The sequence below is a fragment of the Scomber scombrus genome, chromosome 4, assembly GCF_963691925.1.
Source record: "Scomber scombrus chromosome 4, fScoSco1.1, whole genome shotgun sequence".
Taxonomy (NCBI): domain Eukaryota; kingdom Metazoa; phylum Chordata; class Actinopteri; order Scombriformes; family Scombridae; genus Scomber; species Scomber scombrus.
Genome location: NC_084973.1, coordinates 10,435,483 through 10,456,255, shown reverse-complemented (window position 1 = coordinate 10,456,255; position 20,773 = coordinate 10,435,483). Strand labels below are relative to the sequence as shown.

At 39.9% G+C, this 20,773-nt stretch overlaps 2 protein-coding genes across 3 annotated transcripts; one reads left to right on the top strand and one right to left on the bottom strand.

The window, feature by feature from the left end:
* The first annotated feature begins 1,633 nt into the window (after window positions 1-1,633).
* tmc2b (transmembrane channel-like 2b) lies at window positions 1,634-10,846 on the top strand. Its single transcript, XM_062417662.1, has 20 exons — window positions 1,634-1,679; window positions 1,816-1,857; window positions 2,039-2,438; window positions 3,596-3,742; window positions 4,655-4,745; window positions 4,837-4,918; window positions 5,029-5,135; window positions 5,227-5,325; window positions 5,581-5,723; window positions 5,872-6,019; window positions 6,287-6,481; window positions 6,603-6,782; window positions 7,274-7,432; window positions 7,608-7,736; window positions 8,499-8,566; window positions 9,135-9,374; window positions 9,494-9,619; window positions 10,192-10,270; window positions 10,387-10,516; window positions 10,626-10,846. The coding sequence occupies exons 1-20, from the start codon at window positions 1,634-1,636 to the stop codon at window positions 10,844-10,846; spliced, it is 2,832 nt and encodes a 943-aa protein (XP_062273646.1).
* A 2,358-nt stretch (window positions 10,847-13,204) lies between these two features.
* On the bottom strand, window positions 13,205-19,089 carry LOC133978496 (aldehyde dehydrogenase 1A1-like). Of its 2 annotated transcripts, XM_062416748.1 has the most exons (14): window positions 19,029-19,089; window positions 17,917-18,089; window positions 16,942-17,046; window positions 16,624-16,764; window positions 16,374-16,503; window positions 16,159-16,220; window positions 15,708-15,836; window positions 15,477-15,590; window positions 15,261-15,363; window positions 14,344-14,528; window positions 14,032-14,196; window positions 13,723-13,880; window positions 13,461-13,535; window positions 13,205-13,277 (listed from the first exon to the last, which is right to left on the bottom strand). In XM_062416748.1, exons 1-14 carry the CDS (start codon window positions 19,087-19,089, stop codon window positions 13,205-13,207), a joined length of 1,674 nt encoding a protein of 557 aa, XP_062272732.1. The 2 variants fall into 2 exon arrangements, with proteins under 2 accessions (XP_062272732.1, XP_062272733.1); XM_062416749.1 differs by lacking the exons at window positions 17,917-18,089; window positions 19,029-19,089 and having other exon boundaries at window positions 16,624-16,760; window positions 16,938-17,040.
* Window positions 19,090-20,773: the final 1,684 nt, after the last annotated feature.

Here is a 20,773-nt window from a genome sequence, read left to right as displayed (position 1 = left end):
AATTCTTCTCGGAAAAGGAAGCTGAGAATTTAAGGTCCAAATTCTTCTAAGTATCCAATTGCACCAAAAATGAAGGAAGTTCACTTTAAAATTCTTAATGGAATATACCCTTCTGCAGAATTTTTATGATGTAGTTTTGGTTTTGAACACAACAATTTCTCATTCTGTGATGATGAAATTGAAATCACGGAACATATATTTTATGATTGCAAGTTTATTAATGTCTTTTGGGAAAATTTACATGACTGGTTATTCCCCAAATTTGTCAATTTCTCTAATTTAACAAAAGAGAATATTTTATATGGTATACCTGTAAAAGATCCAACACATGACCTGGGAATTAATACAATCATCATCCTTTCAAAATTCTTTATAGATAAGAACAAATTCATGAAAACAAACCCCAAATCTATGTTTTTCATAAGGAGTTGTGTCATTATTTCTCATCTTTAAAATGCATGGAGAAAAAGACTGCTGTGAAGCTTCGTGATTTAATAGAGGAGCTTAACCTTACAGAATTCCCCTAGCTCTCTCCCCTTATTTCTTATTACTTTACTTATTAATTTTCTTTCATTCACAATTTTCACATAATGCCCCCACTGTGCTTAATTTTGCTCATTTTTGATTCAGCCCGCCCCCCTGGCCCCTTTTAGCAAGTTTTGGGACAATCCAACACACTTTCATTTTGGACTTTTTCGACAGCGCTGGCCCTGTCGTTTTTTGCTCGTTCATATAATCCCCCGGAAGTGTGTTGCTGTCTGTGTGAGCTGCATAGCAGATCGACATCTCCTGTTTCACTCCATTATTCAAAAGGTCAGATCTGACATTTGACCATATGGTAGCGGCTACATCTTGGTGGTTGTAACACATAATGTGAACACAACATTCCAGGCTATATCGTCCTCATTTCCACCTCTTTCTCTACACTATCACAACCTCTTAATGAAATCTTATGATCTATCCCTTTAATGAACATTATTATTTAAGTTATAGATGAACTATGTTCAGAACACTGTGTGCTGCATTTAAATACAGCAGCTTGTTTCACTTTTCACTCAGGTTTACTTAAGCTTTTATCCAACTTTAATGGGCATTGACCTTTATGACTACATTTGTTCTGGTGTCCCCTTTCTGGGTCACAAGTGAATGATGGGATGAGTCAAACCATCAGTTTTTTGTGTCAAGGCCATTTCTTTGTGTAACTGCATACAGATAATATTACAAGTTGATATCCATCATCCAATTTGAACAGATATTAAAGCATGTGGACTGTCTATGTGCTCTTGTTCCTCCAGTCAAATACCAATTAGCATTTTGATTTGCAAGTCCGTTAATTGAAAGATTCTGTTTTCTACCACTGTGCTCCTGATTGTCATTTAACAGGCTTTGTGTCTTTGGCGGTCGTCAAGGAGCCCGGTCTTTAAACAGCCTAAACAGAGCACCACCTGTTCCTTCGTGTGTGCATGAGTGCATGAGTGTGTGTATCCTGGCTCTTTGACACAATGCCATCACAGGTGTTGCAGCCGCTCCCACTGAGAGACTCATGGACGGAGAGGAGGCAGAGTCTGAAGTGAGCAGAGGAGGAGTAACTGGAAAATAAGAAGATACAATTAAGTAACAAGGACTCAACAGAATGCCTCCCAAGAAGAGAAATGATGCAGCAATTAAGATTGAAGATGGTGAGAAGGATTTTTTTCCCCCTATATGCCATTTATTTTATTTGTTTTTTCTGCTTTTGGATGGTCACCTCATTTTATCATGATTGTATGTGTAACATAATATAGCTATTTGAGATGTGTCACTTCGTATTCACAGTTGGGATTGACGTTGATGCTGTGTTAGACAGTGGAAGTGAAGGTGAGTAGACGTTGGTTTGTTTCATCAGTGAGTAAATATTGAATTGAGCAGGATAAGGGTTTATTTCCATAGAAAGTGTGATGCACAAAAAAATATTATTGTTCTATGTAGTTTTAATTAGCTAGAAAAAACTGTCGCACTCACTTGATTTCACTTCAGCTACTGCTTATGTGTGTCTTAGAAGAGGCCAGAAAAAGAAGTAAAAACAGAAGAGTCAAACCTCAACGTAAAACCAAATCGGTCAGTGATGATGAGGAGGATGAAGAGAGTGAGGATGAGACACCGAGGAAGAGAGGAAGGAGGAAGAAGGCCAAGCTTCGGGAAAGCGATGAAGAGGATGAGGAAGAAAACAGGAGTGTGAAAAGCAAAGGTTCAAAAGCTTCCAAAAGGAAGAAAGCTGCTAAGGAGGAGAGCGATGAAGAGAGTGAAGAGGATCAAGGGAGGAAGAAAAAAGGGAGAGCAGTGTCCAAAAAGGAGAAAGAGCAACAGAATAAGGAGAAGGAGAGGAATGCTAAAGGAAAAGGAGAGAAGGATAAAGGTGGTGAGAAGGACAAAAAGAAGAAGAATGGGAAGATGAGCAGGTGCAGTATTCTCTGAGAGCTGTCTCTCGCTTACCTGCACGCTCCACACACCTGCAGTGGCTTTTCCATGCTGACTCCTGGCAGACTACGAAGCTCTATGGCATATATTTAGGAACATTAATCATTAACAGAGTTTAAATTACATCAATGATATCACAACAAATATGTTACATGGCAAATCAAGCTTATTTGTATAGCACATTTCAACAACAAGGCAATCCAAAGTGCTTTATATAAAACATTTAAATGCAATTAAGAAGAGTTCAAAAGAAATAGAATAAGATACAGTAGATAAAACAGCAGAGTAAAAGTTACAGTGAGTGTAAGGTATAAATCAAAAGCCTTGAATTTGATTTAATAAAAGGCAACAATAAACAGAAATGTCTCCAGCCTTGATTTAAAAGAACTGGGAGTTGCAGCATACCTGCAATTTTCTGGGAGTTTGTTCTAGATGTGTGGAACATAAATACTGCACGCTGCCTCTCCATGTTTAGATTTGACTCTAGGGACTGAAAGCAGATCTGACCCAGATGACTTGAGAGGTCTGGATGGTTTGTAATGTAGCAGATCAGCAATGGATTTTGGCCCTAAACTATTCAGCGTCTTATAAACCAACAGCAGTATTTTAAAATCTGTTATTTGATAAACAGGAAGCCAGTGTAAAAATCTGACAAGTGTGAGTAAAATGATCCCTTTTCTTGGTCTTAGTGAGGACTTGAACAACAGCTTCTGAATCAGCTGCAACTTTCAGATTGATCTGTAATGTCCGTTACCGACCATAGAGCATAAGTGTGGCCTTGAACGCTGTCATATTGTTTTTTTAAAAATGCATTTAACTTTTTTTCATTAACTTTATTAAAAATACATTATCACATACTGTACATTACTAACTCGGACTCACTTAGGCTGTTATGACATATGTTACTGTAACTCAACATGCTCATAAAACATGATGTCACAGATGCAAAAGATGTAAATAATGTAAAACTGAACATTTGATTTTACTATGACCAAAACTGTCTCATGGTGACTGAATTGCTGCTTATCCTCTGAATTGTATAAGCCTGTCCATTACAGGCAGGTGTCTGATGTTCATGTTTGGCTTAAGTAACATCTTGGCAAAGCCATGGAGCATGACTGCTTTTTCCTTTTATCAGCTCTTCTTCCTCCTCTGAATCTGACGAAGAGTCTTTGTCGGAGGGAGAGATGGAAGCCCTGAAGGAACAGGTAGAGGAGAAGAAGAAACTGATCGCCACACTTAGGAATAAACCCTGGCGTATGAAGAGGAGACTCATATCGCTCAAGTAAAGACAAAAAACAGTCACCAGCCTTAACTCACATCCTCCCTCTGCCTGCTTGCTCATAGTTCATCTCTGGCTGATTGAACCCGATTTGAAGGATTGTTGCTGTTTGTTGCTCATTTGCTTTTTATCTATTGCTTACAAGCACTTTCCTCAATGCCTAACATCACAAATGTCCTGTACATGTGATGCTGATTATGCATTATTAAAGCTTGTTTGTTGCTGTTTTAGCTGTCTGATACTCCTCTTTATCAGCGCTGTGAACTAAATCAGATCAAAACTACTACAAACTACTGCAAGTAGAATATTTTTTGCAAATATTATTGAAAATTAAAGTCATTAAACTCTGACACTGAACACTGCAGAACTGACCTCTGACTGGACACACAAATAAGACTTCTTTTGGCAGATTTAACCAGACTAATCTAATAAAGATAAACATTTAACTGAAGAAGACAACAGGAAATCACATCCTTTAGAAATTTCTGAAAATTAACATGACTAATTGTTTTCAATTATAGAAATGATCCCCTTTGTGAAATGCACAATAAATGTATGATGACAGTTATCTATAAATCTCACGAAAATACACACAAAGCTGGCTGTAGTTCAGCCGGTTCGACAACTCCCTCTCAGCGTAACAGGACTGTAAACAGTAGCCGCTGCCTTGCCAGAGCCAAGCAAGAGAGCTGTGTAGGTCAGTGTGTTTGTAGTTGTTGTGCATGTTTCTGTATGTACAGATCTGGACAGGGAACTCGATAGTGGAGCTGCTTTAACTTTTTCATGAGCTTGACATGCTGTTGTGGCTGACTGACATTCCTGCCCCATGCTCTCACCATATGCAGAGTATACTATCATCAATCAGTAAATTAGCCTGTTACCACTAACTCATTCATTCATTGTTTCCTCTGTTAGGGAGGCCCAGGAGTTTGTTGAAAAGTTTGAAGGGGCTCTTGGGAAAGGAAAAGGCAGGAAGCTGTACGCGTTCAAAGTCATGATGACCAAGGTAATCTAGTCATTTTTGGTGCTACTTAAAGCTACGGCAGCTCTATTGGTTTATCATGAGGATGATATTGATTTTGACCCTTTCCCCCCAGAAACTTATCAAGTTTAAACGTGACTTTGAGAACTTCAAAACAGCCTGCATACCCTGGGAGAGAAAGATTAAAGATGTAGAAAGTTGGTACTGCCATGATGACATTATCTGAAAAATAATCACTAAGCAAGACTGTTTCTAAAAAGCTATTACCACATTTTCTAATTCAAATTCTCTGTTGTCCTGCTCATAGGTCACTTTGGGTCATCTGTGGCATCGTACTTCATTTTTCTGAGGTGGATGTATGGTCTGAATCTGGTTCTGTTTGGGCTCATGTTTGGCCTCGTGATACTTCCTGAGGTACAGTTGTTATTCATGTTGGCAGATATTTGATGAAGCAGATATTGTGCATACTAACAGCCCGCTCCTTTCCTTTTTACTCTGTTTTTAGGTTCTCTTGGGTCTTCCCTATGGCTCCATTCCTAGGAAAACTGTGCCCCGAGCTGAGCAGGCTACAGCCATGGACTACTCTGTGCTTCTTGATTTTAATGTGAGGATCTTAGCTTTATTTATCACTGTACTATAACTGATTTGTCAGTGGTCACTGAAGTAAACAGAAAACTGTCACAGACTTGTAAAGAAATCTACACTGCAGAAAAGACATTGTGCTTTTTGTGAAATATAAATTGTGAACCTCAAAAACATACAAATAACTTTCAGACCTTGAATTTGGAGCTGTAGTTGGTAATGTGAGCATTAGTTAATGGTAGTGGAAGAATCAACATTCCTTTCTATACACCAACAGGGATACTGCAAGTACTCTTTTTTATTCTATGGCTACTACAACAATGCACCAACACTTGGGGGGCTGCAGTACAGACTCCCTCTTTCATACCTGCTGGTGGGCGTCGGCATCTTTGGATACAGCCTGATGGTTGTCATTAGAACGTAGGCAAGACACACACACACACACACACACACACACACACACACACACACACACACACACACACACACACACACACACACACACATGCATGCAGATGGAGATGTTTGACTTTATTTATTTTCTCTCTATACATGTTACTTTTCTCAGGATGGCTCGTAACTCAAATGAGGGAGGGGACGGGGGAGAGGAGGGAGATTTCACCTTCAGCTGGAAAATGTTCACTAGCTGGGACTACCTGATAGGAAACCCTGAAACTGCGGACAATAAGTATGCCTCCATCACCACCAGCTTTAAGGTTAGCAGGTGTGTGTGTGTGTGTGTGTGTGTGTGTGTGTGTGTGTGTGTGTGTGTTTGGAAGGTGAGCTTTGGAACAGAGCAACAGTTTCCTTTTATAATAATGATTGTGAACCAAAGTTCATCAGTCATGAAAGAAAATACCGGACATGTTGTGTATTAAGCAAACATGTGGCTCTAACTTCTTCTCAACTGGAAACATTATCTGAGTGTGGAGTACCTGAAACAACTTTGTTTCATAAATCTGACTCATTTCATCCTTCTGTAGGAATCCATTGTTGATGAACAGGAGAACCAGAAGGATGAGAACATCCACCTCCGTCGCTTCCTCAGGGTTCTTGCAAACTTTCTGATCCTTTGCTGTCTTGGAGGCAGTGGATATCTCATCTACTTTGTGGTGAAACGCTCTCAGGAGTTCGCTAATGTGGACCAGAGCAAGCTCAGCTGGTTTGAAAAGAATGAGGCAGGTTGACATGAAACATTTGGGATTTAGAGAAAAAAAGGAGCTAAAGAAATTTGGGAGAGTTGAGGGGTTGAAAATGAGACTGAGATTAGTAACCCCTATCTATCATCCAATGCACCAGGTGGAGTTTGTGATGTCTCTGCTGGGTTTGGTGTGTCCTCCTTTGTTTGAGACCATTGCTGAGCTGGAGGACTATCACCCTCGTATTGCCCTCAAGTGGCAACTGGGACGCATCTTTGCCCTCTTCCTGGGGAACCTTTACACTTTCCTCTTTGCCTTGTTTGATGAGGTTACTGCCAAGGTATGGCCTATGTGTGTGCATGTCCTGTTTGTGAGAAGTAGTGCAGTGATTTACATACTTGCAGTATTTCATATTTCCCTTTTTTGAGTTTTCTCAGCATGTACAGTTTTTTTTCATAATAAATTCATGTAGATATTTAATGATTTAAGGCCAAAGTACATCTCTTCTGATAGTAAACCGAGTCATTTTGTGTAGGTTGTGACTCTCCAAAAAAATGTATTCACTGTTTTACGGCAGCTTCTTTTCCAATTTTTGTGTACATAAAAAATGCTTTTTGGGCCAATATGCATTATGTTTCTGACCCAGATGTTGTAAATGTATGGTTTCAAGTAAACTTATGATTTGGTCGCTGTGCCAAATTGGTTTCACAGTGTTCTTCCTGGGGGCTTGGTTTACGTAACCTCTGCAGCTGGTGGCAGTCTGGCAAAGGGGTAGGCTCATTGGGAGCAGGGCCTTAAAGAACATTCTTTTATGTATTTTCTGTTCTGTAGTTGGAGAGTGAAAAAGCCATCAAGAACGCCACTGAATGGGCTTTGAAGCAGCACTATGCCAATTACAGCTCACACTTTAACACCACAGACGTGCCTCCTCCCAATGTCCACCCTGCAGACGTCATCAGGGGGCCCTGCTGGGAAACTGCAGTAGGAATAGTGAGTAGTAGCGTTATATACTGTTGTCCAATTCAGCTTGGTTTGCAGTATATTTTTTCTGCCATCTGCAGTCAAGCCTGAAAGAACACATATCTGATTTCATCGCTCAATTATTCTTATGACGTTGTTTGTATTTATTGTGCTATTTTTCTTACTGGCTTCTTTTGCTGTGTAGGAATTTGTGAGGCTGATTGTCTCGGATGTTCAAGTGACCTATTTAACCATCCTGATTGGTGACTTCCTGCGAGCTGTTATTGTCCGCTTTCTCAACTACTGTTGGTGCTGGGACCTGGAGGCTGGATTTGTAAGTGCTTGCAGTGTGTGTCAGTGGGCAGTGGTGGAAGAAGTACGTAGATCCTTATTTAAATAAAAGTAGCAATACAGCAATGTAAAAATACTTAATTACAAGTAAAGGTCCTTTATGAACAGCAGTAAAATGTAGTAAGTAATGTAATAAGTATTACAGTGAAAGTAGTGGTTTGGTCCCTCTGACGTATATATTATTATATATGACATCATTAGATTATTAATACTGAAGCATCAGTGTTAGAGCAGCATGTTACTGTTGTAGCTGCTGGAGGTGGAGCTAGTTTATACTACTTTATATACAGTTAGCAAGTTTAGTCCAGTGGTTCCCAACCTAAGGGTCAGGCCACTCCAAAGCATCACCATATAAATCTGAGGGATCATGAGATAATTTGAGATGATTAATGGGAGAGGAAAGAAAAAAAAGCCTCCTATATCTGCATTCATGCAGCTGATTGTAAGCTTAATGGGGGCATATTAGTTCAGTGAGTGTGTTTATATCATTATGCGTAGCTGTCATTATTGAACACTATCAGTACAGCACAGTCCATGTTGGATCTAAGTCAACCTGATAGCATACAATGACATCTGGCAAGACAGGTGATCTCCAACATTGAGTGGAACAGGACACTGTGACGAGAAGTTAATTACAGAGAGAGAGAGAGAGAGAGAGAGAGAGGGGAGCAAAAGCAAAGTGGTATCGAGCTGGTTTTTATTAATTCAAGTGAACATGCTAATCATGTTGTTGTGTTTATTCCAGCCTTCATATGGAGAGTTTGACATCAGTGGAAATGTGCTTGGGCTTATCTTCAATCAAGGAATGATATGGTGAATTACTCCACATTTACATAGTTGATTTTTATTTTCTGTCTACTTATCGCTAACTGGTGATTCACTAATGGGTCTAATGGCTGATTAATGAGACCTCCCTTTGCTGCAAAACCCAGAGGGTGGATTGGTTCCACAAACTGGCTTGTTATTTGTTTTACTATAGTAATTATGGAGGCAAAGTGTTGCAAAAGTAATATTTACTATTCACATTAATTCACTAAAATTCAATATTGATTAGATTGTGTAGAATTTTGAGGAAGCTGATTTATTTATTCATTTATTTTATTTAGAGGGGATAGTATACAGCTCAAACATAAATGTCACCATTTGATGCACTGTACCAGATTATAGACTTGAAGCATTGCATCTTTAGTCCCTTGGCAGGTCAGAGCAAAGAAAGTAGCACAATAACAAACAGTAAAGAGTAAATACAGAACACAAAGTTACACAAGAAAGAACACAAAAGAAAACTATACACAATAGCACATCAGAAATGTATGCTTGCTTGATCATGGCAGTATACAGTAATTTTAATTAATGTTGCTGAACCTGTTGTCTTCCTCAGGATGGGCGCATTTTATGCTCCAGGTCTGGTGGGTCTGAACGTTTTGCGTCTCCTGACCTCAATGTACTTCCAGTGCTGGGCAGTTATGTCCTGTAATGTTCCTCATGAGCGAGTCTTTAAGGCCTCACGGTCCAACAACTTCTACATGGGCCTACTGCTGCTTGTGCTTTTCCTCAGCCTGCTGCCTGTAGTCTACACTATCATGACCTTGTCTCCATCCTTCGACTGTGGGCCATTCAGGTCAGTTGGGGACAGTACAGTTGTTACATTATAATGAAATACAAACTATCCATTTGATGGACAGTATTTATTCAAAGGCTTGTACAGTGTATTTGATCATGTATCATGTTTTCCCCCAGTGGCAAAGAGAATATGTATATTGTGGTTATGGAGACTATAGAACAGGATCTACCTGCCTTCATAGGGAACATTTTCTCCTATGCTACTAACCCTGGACTTATCTTGCCTGCTGTTCTTCTCATGGTGTAAGTCTTATTTAAATATCCATTTTAAATTGTTTTTTAAATACTATGTTGTATCATCTAAAAAATACAGAAGGTAAATGCTTGGAGGTGAAGGGAAATTTAAATAGGCATTGAAATAAGATCACAATGCTCTGAACTGCCTCAACTGGTGGTTTCAGCTTTTAATAACCATGGCCATGAACATGGTTGTAGATAGAATTTCAGGAATACTAAGGAGTCAAATCCTCCTTGAGCACTTTCGCATTCCTAACAAAATACTTGACTACATATTAAAATAGTTTATTTCATATTTTGTTAATATAATTCTCCTCTTTAACAGCATAGTTATATTTCTGTAAAGTTACTAAAATTCTTGTCCACACTGCCAGGCATATATGGTCATTATGTTGGGTAAACACTGAATCTTTATTTCAAAGCTGCTATGTGTGGATTCTGACTAGGCACTTCCGAGCTTACATTATGGTGAAAATAATATAATTTAAAGGTGGCTAATTTTCAAATATAGGACAAATGCAGAAGGTATGGTATGTTGTAATTCCTTTTTTAAAAGACTTGTTTATACTGTAAAACAGGTTGGCTATCTACTACCTGAATACAGTGTCAAAAGGATACCAACAAGCAAACCTGGACCTTAAAAGGAAAATGCAAATGGTTAGTATCAATATTCTCTCATTACATTTAATTTTTGTCATTTTCCCATTTCCCAATTTTTCTGATCTACTTTGCTGAACTTAAAATGAATGACTGCATGCTGGTGGACACTTTAGGCTCGAGACGAGGAGAAGAACCGCAGGAACAACAAAGACAGCACTAATCAAGTGATGAAAGACTTGGATGACCTGCTGCCAGACAAGTCTTTAATCCCGCCTCCCACTGAGGAAGAGCCACCCCCACCTGGTATACACACACACACTCTCTCTCTCGCTCTCGTTTTCTTTTAATACTGTCAGCCAATTTGCACCTGACTGTGCTCACCGCTATCTTTACTCTCCATCTATCTTCTCAGATGTCGTAATTGAGAAGGGCAGCAAGTCTCCCAAAATGAAGCCAGGTACAGCAACAAATGGGAAAGGGGTTAATCTGCAAAAAGAAGTGTCACTGGCTGCACCTAACCCCAGAAGGCCAGTGACCCGTGCCCCAGGACCAAGAGGGGGGCCTGGAAATGCCAGGGGGCTTCAACCTGGGCCTGGAAGAGGAAGAGGTCGAGGTGGGCCTCCGAGAAAATAACAGTCCAATAAAAGGCCAAAGGATAAAATCAATTAAAATTAACTGCTGGAGAACTCTAATTTATTGCATTTGAACATTTCAGCCTCCGAAGTCCCATTCCATAATATGCTCAGTCTCAAGGTGGATATTTATATTGGCACATTAACTATACACATGAATGACTTTTGTCTGAAACAATGATATTATATTCACAAAATATCAAGAACTGTAATGTCCTTTGTTTCACCAAAATGTGGCTAAATCCCAGAAACTGGACAGCGCCATTCAACCAGGTGACTCTTTTGGAAAAAAAGAGGAGGCTTGTGCTTTACCGTGAATAAGGATTGGTGTGACAGTGGGAATATTAAAACTGCTATCCCATTCCTGCTCACCTGATCCAGAGTTATTTTTCATCAAATGCAGACCACACTTTCTAAACAGGTGATTTTATCAGTCATTATCACAGCAGTCTACATCCCACCACAGGTGAGTACAGAGGCTGCTTTGCAGACTTTCACTGCTCACAGACTGATGCTACGCTTATTGTTGCTAGAGACTTCATACACCTAACCTAAAGAAGGTTACTCAAGACTTCCATCAACATATTGACTGCACTGCTACACATCATTCAAAAACAGCTAGTGAAATGTGGCTATCTTACTGAGGTTAAAGTATGTAAACAAAGTACATGCCCCCAGTGATGCAAGAAGTCAGGAAGTGGTGAGGTCAATCAGAGGCTACCCTACAGTCTGCACTTAACAAAGCAGTCTGGAGCACATTTCAGAGCACCACCGTCTGCGTCACTGATGACATCAAGGGAGTCACTGAGTCTATGGTGGATTTAATTTGTGAAACAACAGAAGCAATTGTACCCAAAACTACAGTTACATCATTCCTCAACCAGAAAGAAGCAGTAGTAGAAGCAGCAGTAAAGGAGGCAAAAGGAGACTATGGGAAGAAAGTGGAACTACAATTTCAGGAGAGCAATCCAAGAAGCATGTGGCAAGGTCTAAGCATGATGTCAGGAGGGCTTTCAAGCATCTGAACACCAAGAAAGCAGAATAACCATATGGTCCTCAAACAATGTGCTGACCAACTAGCACTGATGTTCACAATGGTATACAACCTGTCTCTGTCTCAGTCTGTCATTCCCATGTGCTTCAAAAAGTCAATTATACCCATGAAAACAAGAGCAGCCTGCCTGAATGACTACCACCCAATGACACCCTTCTCTGTAGTGATGAAATGCCTTAAACGGCTGGTCGAAGATTACATCTGCTCCTCACTACCCAGCACACTGGACCAACTACAGTTTGCCTATTGCCAACTGATCAACAGAAGATTGCCTGGGATGAAACTCCTCACTGTGCATGTGGATCCTTCCTAACGGGCAGACCCCAGGTGGTGAGGGTAATTGGGGCAAATTTCTACTACCCTCATCCTTAACATCGGAGCATCACAGGGCCGTTCTGACCCCCATACTGGACTTCTTGTATACAAACAACTGTGTAGACTCTTTTGACTCCAATCATTGAGTTTGCTGGCACCACAGCTTTGTTGGGCCTGATCACAGATAACAATGAAAAGGCCTCCATGAAGGAAGTACAGGACCTGACCCACTTGTGTAAGGACAACAACCTACTCCTGAATGCCAGCATGTCAAAGAAGCTAATGTGGACTTTGGGAAGAGGCAGGGAAGGAACTACGTCTGCCTTATTATCAACAGTCCTCGGTGAAGAGGGTGGATAGCTTCAAGTATTTAGATGTCCACATCATGATAATCTCTACTGATGAGATTACATTTCACTGTTATTGTACCCTGTATGATTACATGTGACAAATAACTTGATTGGATTGATATATAGCAAGGAGTGGGCATCACCATGTTTACGGCATTGAAATCAGTGTACGGTTTACTGGTTATCTATATGGGTCAATTAATTTATTGATTTCCTTTGGAAATCTGTTTAAATACATTGTAAAATGTTTTTTAAATGTTTTTGTATGACACCTATTAAAATAATTCATTCTGGCGTCATATTGCTAATTTGTTTTGTTGTGGACAAAAACAGGCACATCTAAGCTAACAAACAGATAACAGACATTACTAAAAAGAACATAATGTCCACTAAACTTATAAAGCAGTTCATCTGAGAACACTAGAAGAGCATTGATAAATGAATATCCAGAGAAAGAGATAAAACATTGATAAAAAACTGAAAAAAATAAGAATATCTTTAAAGAAATGACATGAATAATGGTTCATGAAGTGACACAGAATTGACGATTCCTGGTTCCTGGTTATTACAGAATATCTGTAGAGTATCTGAAGCCATGGTTGTGGTAGACAATATGAAGGTTAGTCATGTGATATGACGGTTAGGAGTTCTTCTTTGAGATTTTGATGGTGACTGTCTTGACCTCAGTGTATTCCTGAAGAGCATATTCCCCTCTGAAATAAAAATAAACATCAATTATTCAAGAAAAAAGCACTCAACACATCGATTTGTGAAGATGTTTCCTCACCCTACATGAGCAACATTTTACCAACCTTGTCAGTAGCATGTATAAAAGGCTACTGCTGTGCATGCAGTACAACACTTAACCTGAGAGAAAATATAATTCTAAAACTTACAGTTCCCTCCCATTCCCAGACATTTTGAAGCCACCGAATGGACACTGAACACTCATGGCATTGTAGCAGTTCACCCTAGAAAAGAGCAACATTAACTTCACCTCATTACAAAACAATTAAGGCTGTTCCCCAATCATTTCACAGTGCAAAAGTGAAAAGACGTAGTCTAATATTATTTTAAGTATTTCTGTGATGACCTGCAGTGCAGATACTACTGCAAGATTAACTGTGACAGCTGAATTGTAGAGCAGTTGATCCCTACCAGACCATGCCAGCCTGCAGGGCAGAGGAGACTGTGAGGGCTTTGTCGATGTCATTAGTGAAAACTCCTGCTGCCAGACCATAGTGTGTGGCGTTGGCTCTCTGGATGACTTCGTGGATGCTACGGAAACACATAATTTGCTGCACTGGACCAAAAATCTGTGGGAGTGTGTGAGCATAAAAAAAGGCTTAGAGAAGGTAGAAACTGGGAAAACAGGGGTGTGACACAGTGGATTCATGTGTTTGTAATGTTTTACAAACCATCAAGTGTAGTTGCATGTGTGAAGGTGGGTGTTTAGGAGCACAGTACCTCTTCTTTGGCGATGCGCATATCATCTGTGACATTCGAGAAGACGGTGGGTTGGATGAAAAGTCCCTGCTGACCACACGCAGACCCTCCACACTCCAGCCTGGCTCCCTCACTCTTCCCACTTTCTATCAGCTCCAAAATCTTATCAAACTGCTTCTGGTCTATCTGCAAAGGTCAAATAGTTTTGTCTTTGTGTGTCAGAATGTCTTGGTATTACATAAATTTAGGCTTTGTCATGTGCTACATGCTTTTATGTGCAGTTGATCAATCAGACAATACAACAGTTGTCAAATAAAGAAGCCAAGTGTGTACCTGTGGTCCCTGGTCCACTCCTGGCAGCAAAGGGTTTCCCAGAACTTTGGATTCAGCCCTCTCCACGCTGCGGCGGACAAACTCCTCATAAATTGGTTCCTCTACAAACACCCTGGATCCAGCCAGGCAACACTGGCCCTGGTTGAAGAAAAGACCACTGTGTGCTTGCTCCACTGCATACTCTACTGCAAGACACACATGTACAGATTCAAGTTTAAAGAAAATCGCTACGGTTCGACTGCAGGAAATAGAAACTTGAGCTTGACCAGTATGATAATGTACTGCTTATGGATATTGATCAGAATTAGAGCATCATTTAGAGTTGTATTTAATGTTATGTTTAAGCATCATCACCTGCCAGCACTGTGCCACTTTCTGCACTGCAGATTAAAGATGTGTAAAGGAATGGTACAACATTTTGCGAAATAATAATAATAAAATGTGCTTTCTTGCAAAAAGTTAGATTAGGAGATTAATAACACTCTCATATCTATCTGATAAATATGAATATAAAAGCAAGCCAGCAAAGAGTTTGCACAAAGATAGTAAACCAGTTGAAACAGTTCTGACAGCTCTGTCCAAAGGTAACAAAATCCACCTATCACAACAATCTAGTCGATATGTTGAGGTTTACTGTGGTTACTATGGTCTTTAAACACACTTTCACACTCAATTCATTGTTAGATTATTTTTTATGTAACTTGACCTTCTTTCTGTGTGTTGTTATCTGCATTGATTGTTCACATTTTTAATAGCATTTTTAGTTATTTTTAAAGCATCTTGCCACTATCAACGGTGACAGTGCATACAGTATAACTATGTAAAACATGGTGATGGTACAAAAGTAACACTTTGTTTACAAAGTAACATTGTAACAGTTGTAAAAACAACAAAATAAAAAAAATGAAAAAACTCACAGTCAGAGTCCGCAAAGACAATATTTGGGTTTTTTCCACCGAGTTCTAGTGTAATTCGTTTCAGGTTGCTGTGACCTGCAGCTTTCTGGATAAGTTTCCCAACCTGGCAATCAATGTGAAATACATGATTACATTACAGAAAAAAAACTAATTCAAAAAGATGCAAAGGACATAAGAGGAGAAGAGAAAAGTGCCTTGATTTCAAAATATACTAACAGCAGTGGATCCGGTGAAGGCTACTTTGTCTATGTCCATGTGGTGGGCAATAGCACAGCCTGCTGTCTGACCATGACCTGGCACCACGTTCACTACACCTGGAGGAAACCCAACCTGAATGCAGAGAGAGGGTAGGGGAGAGTCAAACTTCTAAATAGAGGTTTATAGCTTTTGGCCACATGCTCTTTGTTCTTATATCATTGTTGGGGGAAAAAGTAATAAGCCTAGTACCTCTTTGATGAGCGCGGCCATGTGCAGGGCTGATAATGGGGTCTGTTCTGCAGGTTTGATGACTACAGTGTTTCCACAGCACAGGGCCGGAGCAATCTTCCACACAAACATCATTAGGGGGAAGTTCCACTGCAAACCGAAGTGTAAGCACACGGCTGAGTTGCAACAACATTAAAAACTTAGCAATTATGATTAATACTTATTATCTGTCCTTCATTCGGATGCACACAATAGTCTGGTCACTCTAAGCACTTGAAGGTTATTTTCAAAAGTTTTCATCTCAGTGCACTTAAAATATTATTAATAGAAATCTTTGTGCAAGTGACCTGCGTACATCACTTGTAACCTTGATCATTACATTTCTATGGTAAACAATAATTAGGTAATCATTTGCTTTTAGTTTGCATGTAAATATAACTCTCTAGTGTTTCTGCAAAAGTATTTTACTCACAGGAATTATCTGTCCACACACTCCAATGGGCTCATGCCGTGTGTAAGTAAAATATGTTCCATCTGAAAAATAATTACAGTTTATTCATTGGTAGCTTAGAACAAACTGTGGCTTTTCCATGTTAAAGCGTAATTGTGAGGTCTTTAATTTGTGATGATTTAATGTTGTGAGGTTTAAGAGTGTCTGTGATCAAAATCAAAATGAGGGCAACTAACCTACAGGGATGGTTTTGCCGTGAATCTTGTCTGCCCAGCCACCATAATATCTTAATGTTTTGATTGAGGCCAACAGATCGACAAAATATGCCGTGAGAAACACTTTGCCGGAGTCCAGAGCCTCGAGTGTCTGGAAATAAACAACACAGTTATTATTACACAAGGGCCATTATTTCTTTTTACTGTTAATTTAAAGTTTCTTGGGAGAAAAAGTCAAAGTGAGAATGTAGTGTGTGTGTGTGTTTCTCACTGCCAGTAGTAGCCGATCTCTCTCCACCAAGTCAGCTAGTTTGTTAAGTAGTTCACCTCGGTCTGAGGCATCCATGGATCGCCATGGCGACCCCATCTGAAAGGCTGCTCTGGCGCTGCTTACTGCCTTGTCTACATCTTCCTACAAAAGGTTCAAGATGAGCAGGCCGTCACTTAGACAAACTGTACACACACTTAAAAACATTTGTATAAACGCAAACACACACCAATAAATACTGTAACACATCACTTTCATATTTTATTCCCTGCTAGTAGAGAAGAAGAAAGCACATCTGATTATTCTGTAAAATACACATACCTTGTCAGCCTCCTCTACTTCACACAGCAGCTCCCCTGTTGCAGGATTATACACAGCAATCTTTCTGCCACTGCATGAATCCTGCCACTCGTTATTGATGAACAACTAAGATAAAAGAAGAGAAACAGAAAAGAATAATAACAGATTGTTCAAGTGCATTTTTTTCTAAAAGTGGTATATCTGTCACATTTTAAAAAAGAGATCAAACCCGTCTGGAAAAAAACTGAGCCATGTATCAGCTCTTCGCAGACTGCTAAAGGGAATAACATGCTTCTTATTTTCATTTTGCCTGCTCTGATATTTTTATGAGATGCATCTGCATGCTATAAAGCTTATAGACTAAAGGAGTATTTTCAGGTAATTACCTTCAACAGTACTCTAACTAATAAGATAAAGGAGCAGGAAATATTTTCCCATATCCCTTTGTTCCTAGGAACATGCCATTGAAACCACATTTTCATTCTCCTCTCTTAAAAAGGTTAATTAAAAACCATCGTGTTTTTCCTTTTAATTTTGGACAGACACCATAAATACTCACTTACCACATCGCTGGCACGCAATGCTGGACAAAAGGCTGTACCAGTTATTAACAGGTTGAATCATTTAAATATAGACCAGACGAGATGATAAAACTCATGATCTGCCTTGTACAAAAGTAATACTGTGACCCCAATTTTGTTTGCACACATCAAAATAGCCTGTGATCCAGAATTTAAATCAAAATTGCATTAAAAACTAGACCTCTAAATCAGCTGCAAGGATCTCTCTTTAGAAGATTTTTCTGCACGTCACCACCGCTGACAAAAGCCAAAATTGGTCACCTATGCAGACTTCTGTATTTTTACACTCCACTTCTGTTTGTTGGGAGCCCCAGTGAAACCTGAACCATACTGGATTTCACTAGGAGATCACCCCTCAAAATGTTGTCAATTCGTGATTCATGAGTCTTGACTGATGGATCTTGGTTCCGCCTACCTTAGCGTACTGAATTGGAGGGTCTGGGATTGGCTTGGGTAGGGTCTGTATCCCAGGTCCATCTACGTGCTGTGGTCTGTGGTTCTGGTTTAGACTCTGGTGGTTGCATCTCTTACTGGACTGCTGCTGGTGGCCGTTGTCAGGTGGGGAACTCATGTTGTCATGCTTTCCCTCTGAAAGACACAAATGGAAGCCAGAGTCCATTCAAGCTGATGTATGTGCGTGTGTGTACATGTATTGTTTACCCACAGACCGTGCTGCATGTGTGTGGGTCATGGCTTGATTGTGAAAATCTGGATCACTGAGTGAGAATAGCTCCTTTCTTTTTTCATCATAACCCTGTGCATAAGATGCGATCCCAACCCACTGGAGTAGAGAGAAACTGTACCAAATGAGGTACTGGCATCATCGGCACAATCACACCACAGGGTCAAGGGTTACGACTGGCACCGTAAAGTCGGGCTGGCTCTGAGATGTGGACTGGATTGACCTCATTTGGACAGAGAGGATTGGACGATAGCATAATGTCGGCTGGAGATGTGCTGTATCAAAACTGCTACAAAACTTTGATCACAAATGGACTGCATTGTAAGAAACAGTAAAGGTTAGCCAGATGAGAGATGATTAAGAATATTTCACTTAACACTACACAGATGGACACAACTACATTTAACCCCCATAGATAAGCAAACACAGTACCATTATGAACATAACATTAACACTTCAAGACACTTACAAGACCTGCATGTAGTATTTGATTACTTTATTCATAACTTATCACTTAAATAAGGGGTCTCCATTCATAATATTGTATCTTTTTCTTGAAATATGCAGCCTGTGGTCAATAATGTGGTCAATTCACGTTCCAACAAGGTTGAAATAGAAACCCTCAAAGGCAATATTCATGAAATCCTACATTTTCCTTATTGGCCCCCAAACTCATTCACACACACTGCAAACTTTCACATACCAAAAAATTAACCATAACTGAATTTGGAAACATCTTCAGATGAATTATCATCTTTTATTTCCACCAGAAAACATCATTTCTGTCACGTACATTGGATGTTATCATAGCTTCATAATTCAGAGGTCTTAAAAAGTGTTATTACCTGTGGGAGATGCTGATGAGGAGCCTCCAGTTTGGTGGATGCTCGCTCCTGTCACCGGCATGTCTGAGCTGCTGTCAGCCCTCAGCGGGGACACATTGACTGCTGAGTCGGAGCGGAGAGACGCGGAGCTGCTTTAAATACCTGCTGCACTTCAGCCCCAGAAAACACAAAACGGCAGCATCACGTAGACTACCGTCGCACCGGGAGTTCTCCTTGCTTTGGTCCTCAGAGGGTCCCGCTGCACGCGCTAATCACCGTTCAGGCGGAACCAATCCCAGTTTACCCCACGTGCCCCTCAAGACAAGCGCGCGCACCGTTCACATAGGCCTATAATGGTAAGGCAAAGTGTTTTATTGTGTTTTATAGTGTTTAGTGTTCAATTTTAGCCACTACGTTTTTTATTGTTCATATGTTTTGTGTGTGTTTTGTTTTTGTTTTTAACTAAAGAGGCTGCATTCACTCAAGCAGTATAATTTTGAGATTTGTAGGGTACTTTACTTCAGTCTCATGCTATTATTACTCTTACTACTATACATTTAGGGTATACATATTGTATTCTTAACTCCACTATTTTTGTGTTAGCTACTATTAGTTACTTGTAAATAAAACATCATGAGCTTAATTTATAAAACAAGACAAAATATTACAGATTATAATCTCTTCCACTAAACAGTCTATAGTACTTGGGTCTGTGCTCTAATTTAGCCTACTGTAAAGATATAGCTTGTTGGGTTTATGTCTTTATATTTTGATACTAGGTTAAAACATTTATTTTGTTCCAAACAGCACATGAATTCCAACATATAATTTCACTACGTATTAAATTAACTTTTACTGTGCAAAGTCAGGCACCACACAAGCTGCTTTCCATCAAGTCCAGATATTTGAAGAGATGGGCACTTGATTATTACTTCTATCATCGTCAGCCCAACTGCTCGTCTACTAGGCAGCAAACATAATTGGGAAGATGTTTGCTTTGATAAGAGGCCTCCTGTCGCTTCACTGTCTCCCAGGAACAATGTGATCACATAACTTTGTCTGATGTGACTGTTTTGAGCCAGGCTGTCTGGAAATATGCACATCCCTCTGAGAATTATCCCCTAGGACAACACAACCAGCTGTAATTAACCCTTGTTAAACAATGGAAAGATCAGCAAAACTGCATTTAGGGGGTGTTGCAAAACACAGTGGAAACTAATGTGTATAGCAGCATTTTTTTTTACTCAGTTGGCTTGAAGGTTGTGGTATGAAGTCATTGGATTTATACAGTATGTTTATAATGGAGCACTGAGGAATGATTCATTCAGATTTGTCCATTTGTGTCCATCTCAAGAGTTTTGTGCAAATGTTTTGTGTCTCACTGGGAGAATCATGACTGCAATTCATTAATCGAGTTGTGTGTGGTTGTTAGGTCTGTGACCCGGGCCTTGCTTTCATGTTCGAGTATAAGCAACACATTCTCCTGCTAGACGCTTCACAGTTTAGTCTGGCTCCACAAAGTCAGTGTGTGTCTCAGCTCTGTCAGCCAGAGCTAATGACAAGGCCATGAGAGTGGACTGCCTCGGACTGGAGAGGATGTGGACCAACAGGTCAAAGGAGCTGTCGCTCGGCCTGACAGCACTGGGTGTCCAACATTTGAGACTGAGCTAAATTGACGGCTCGATGGAGAGTGAGAAAGTTAGGAGAATGGGGAATTAAAAATGGAGAGAGAACGAGTGGAGAAGGTGTAATGTCGGTATGTATGA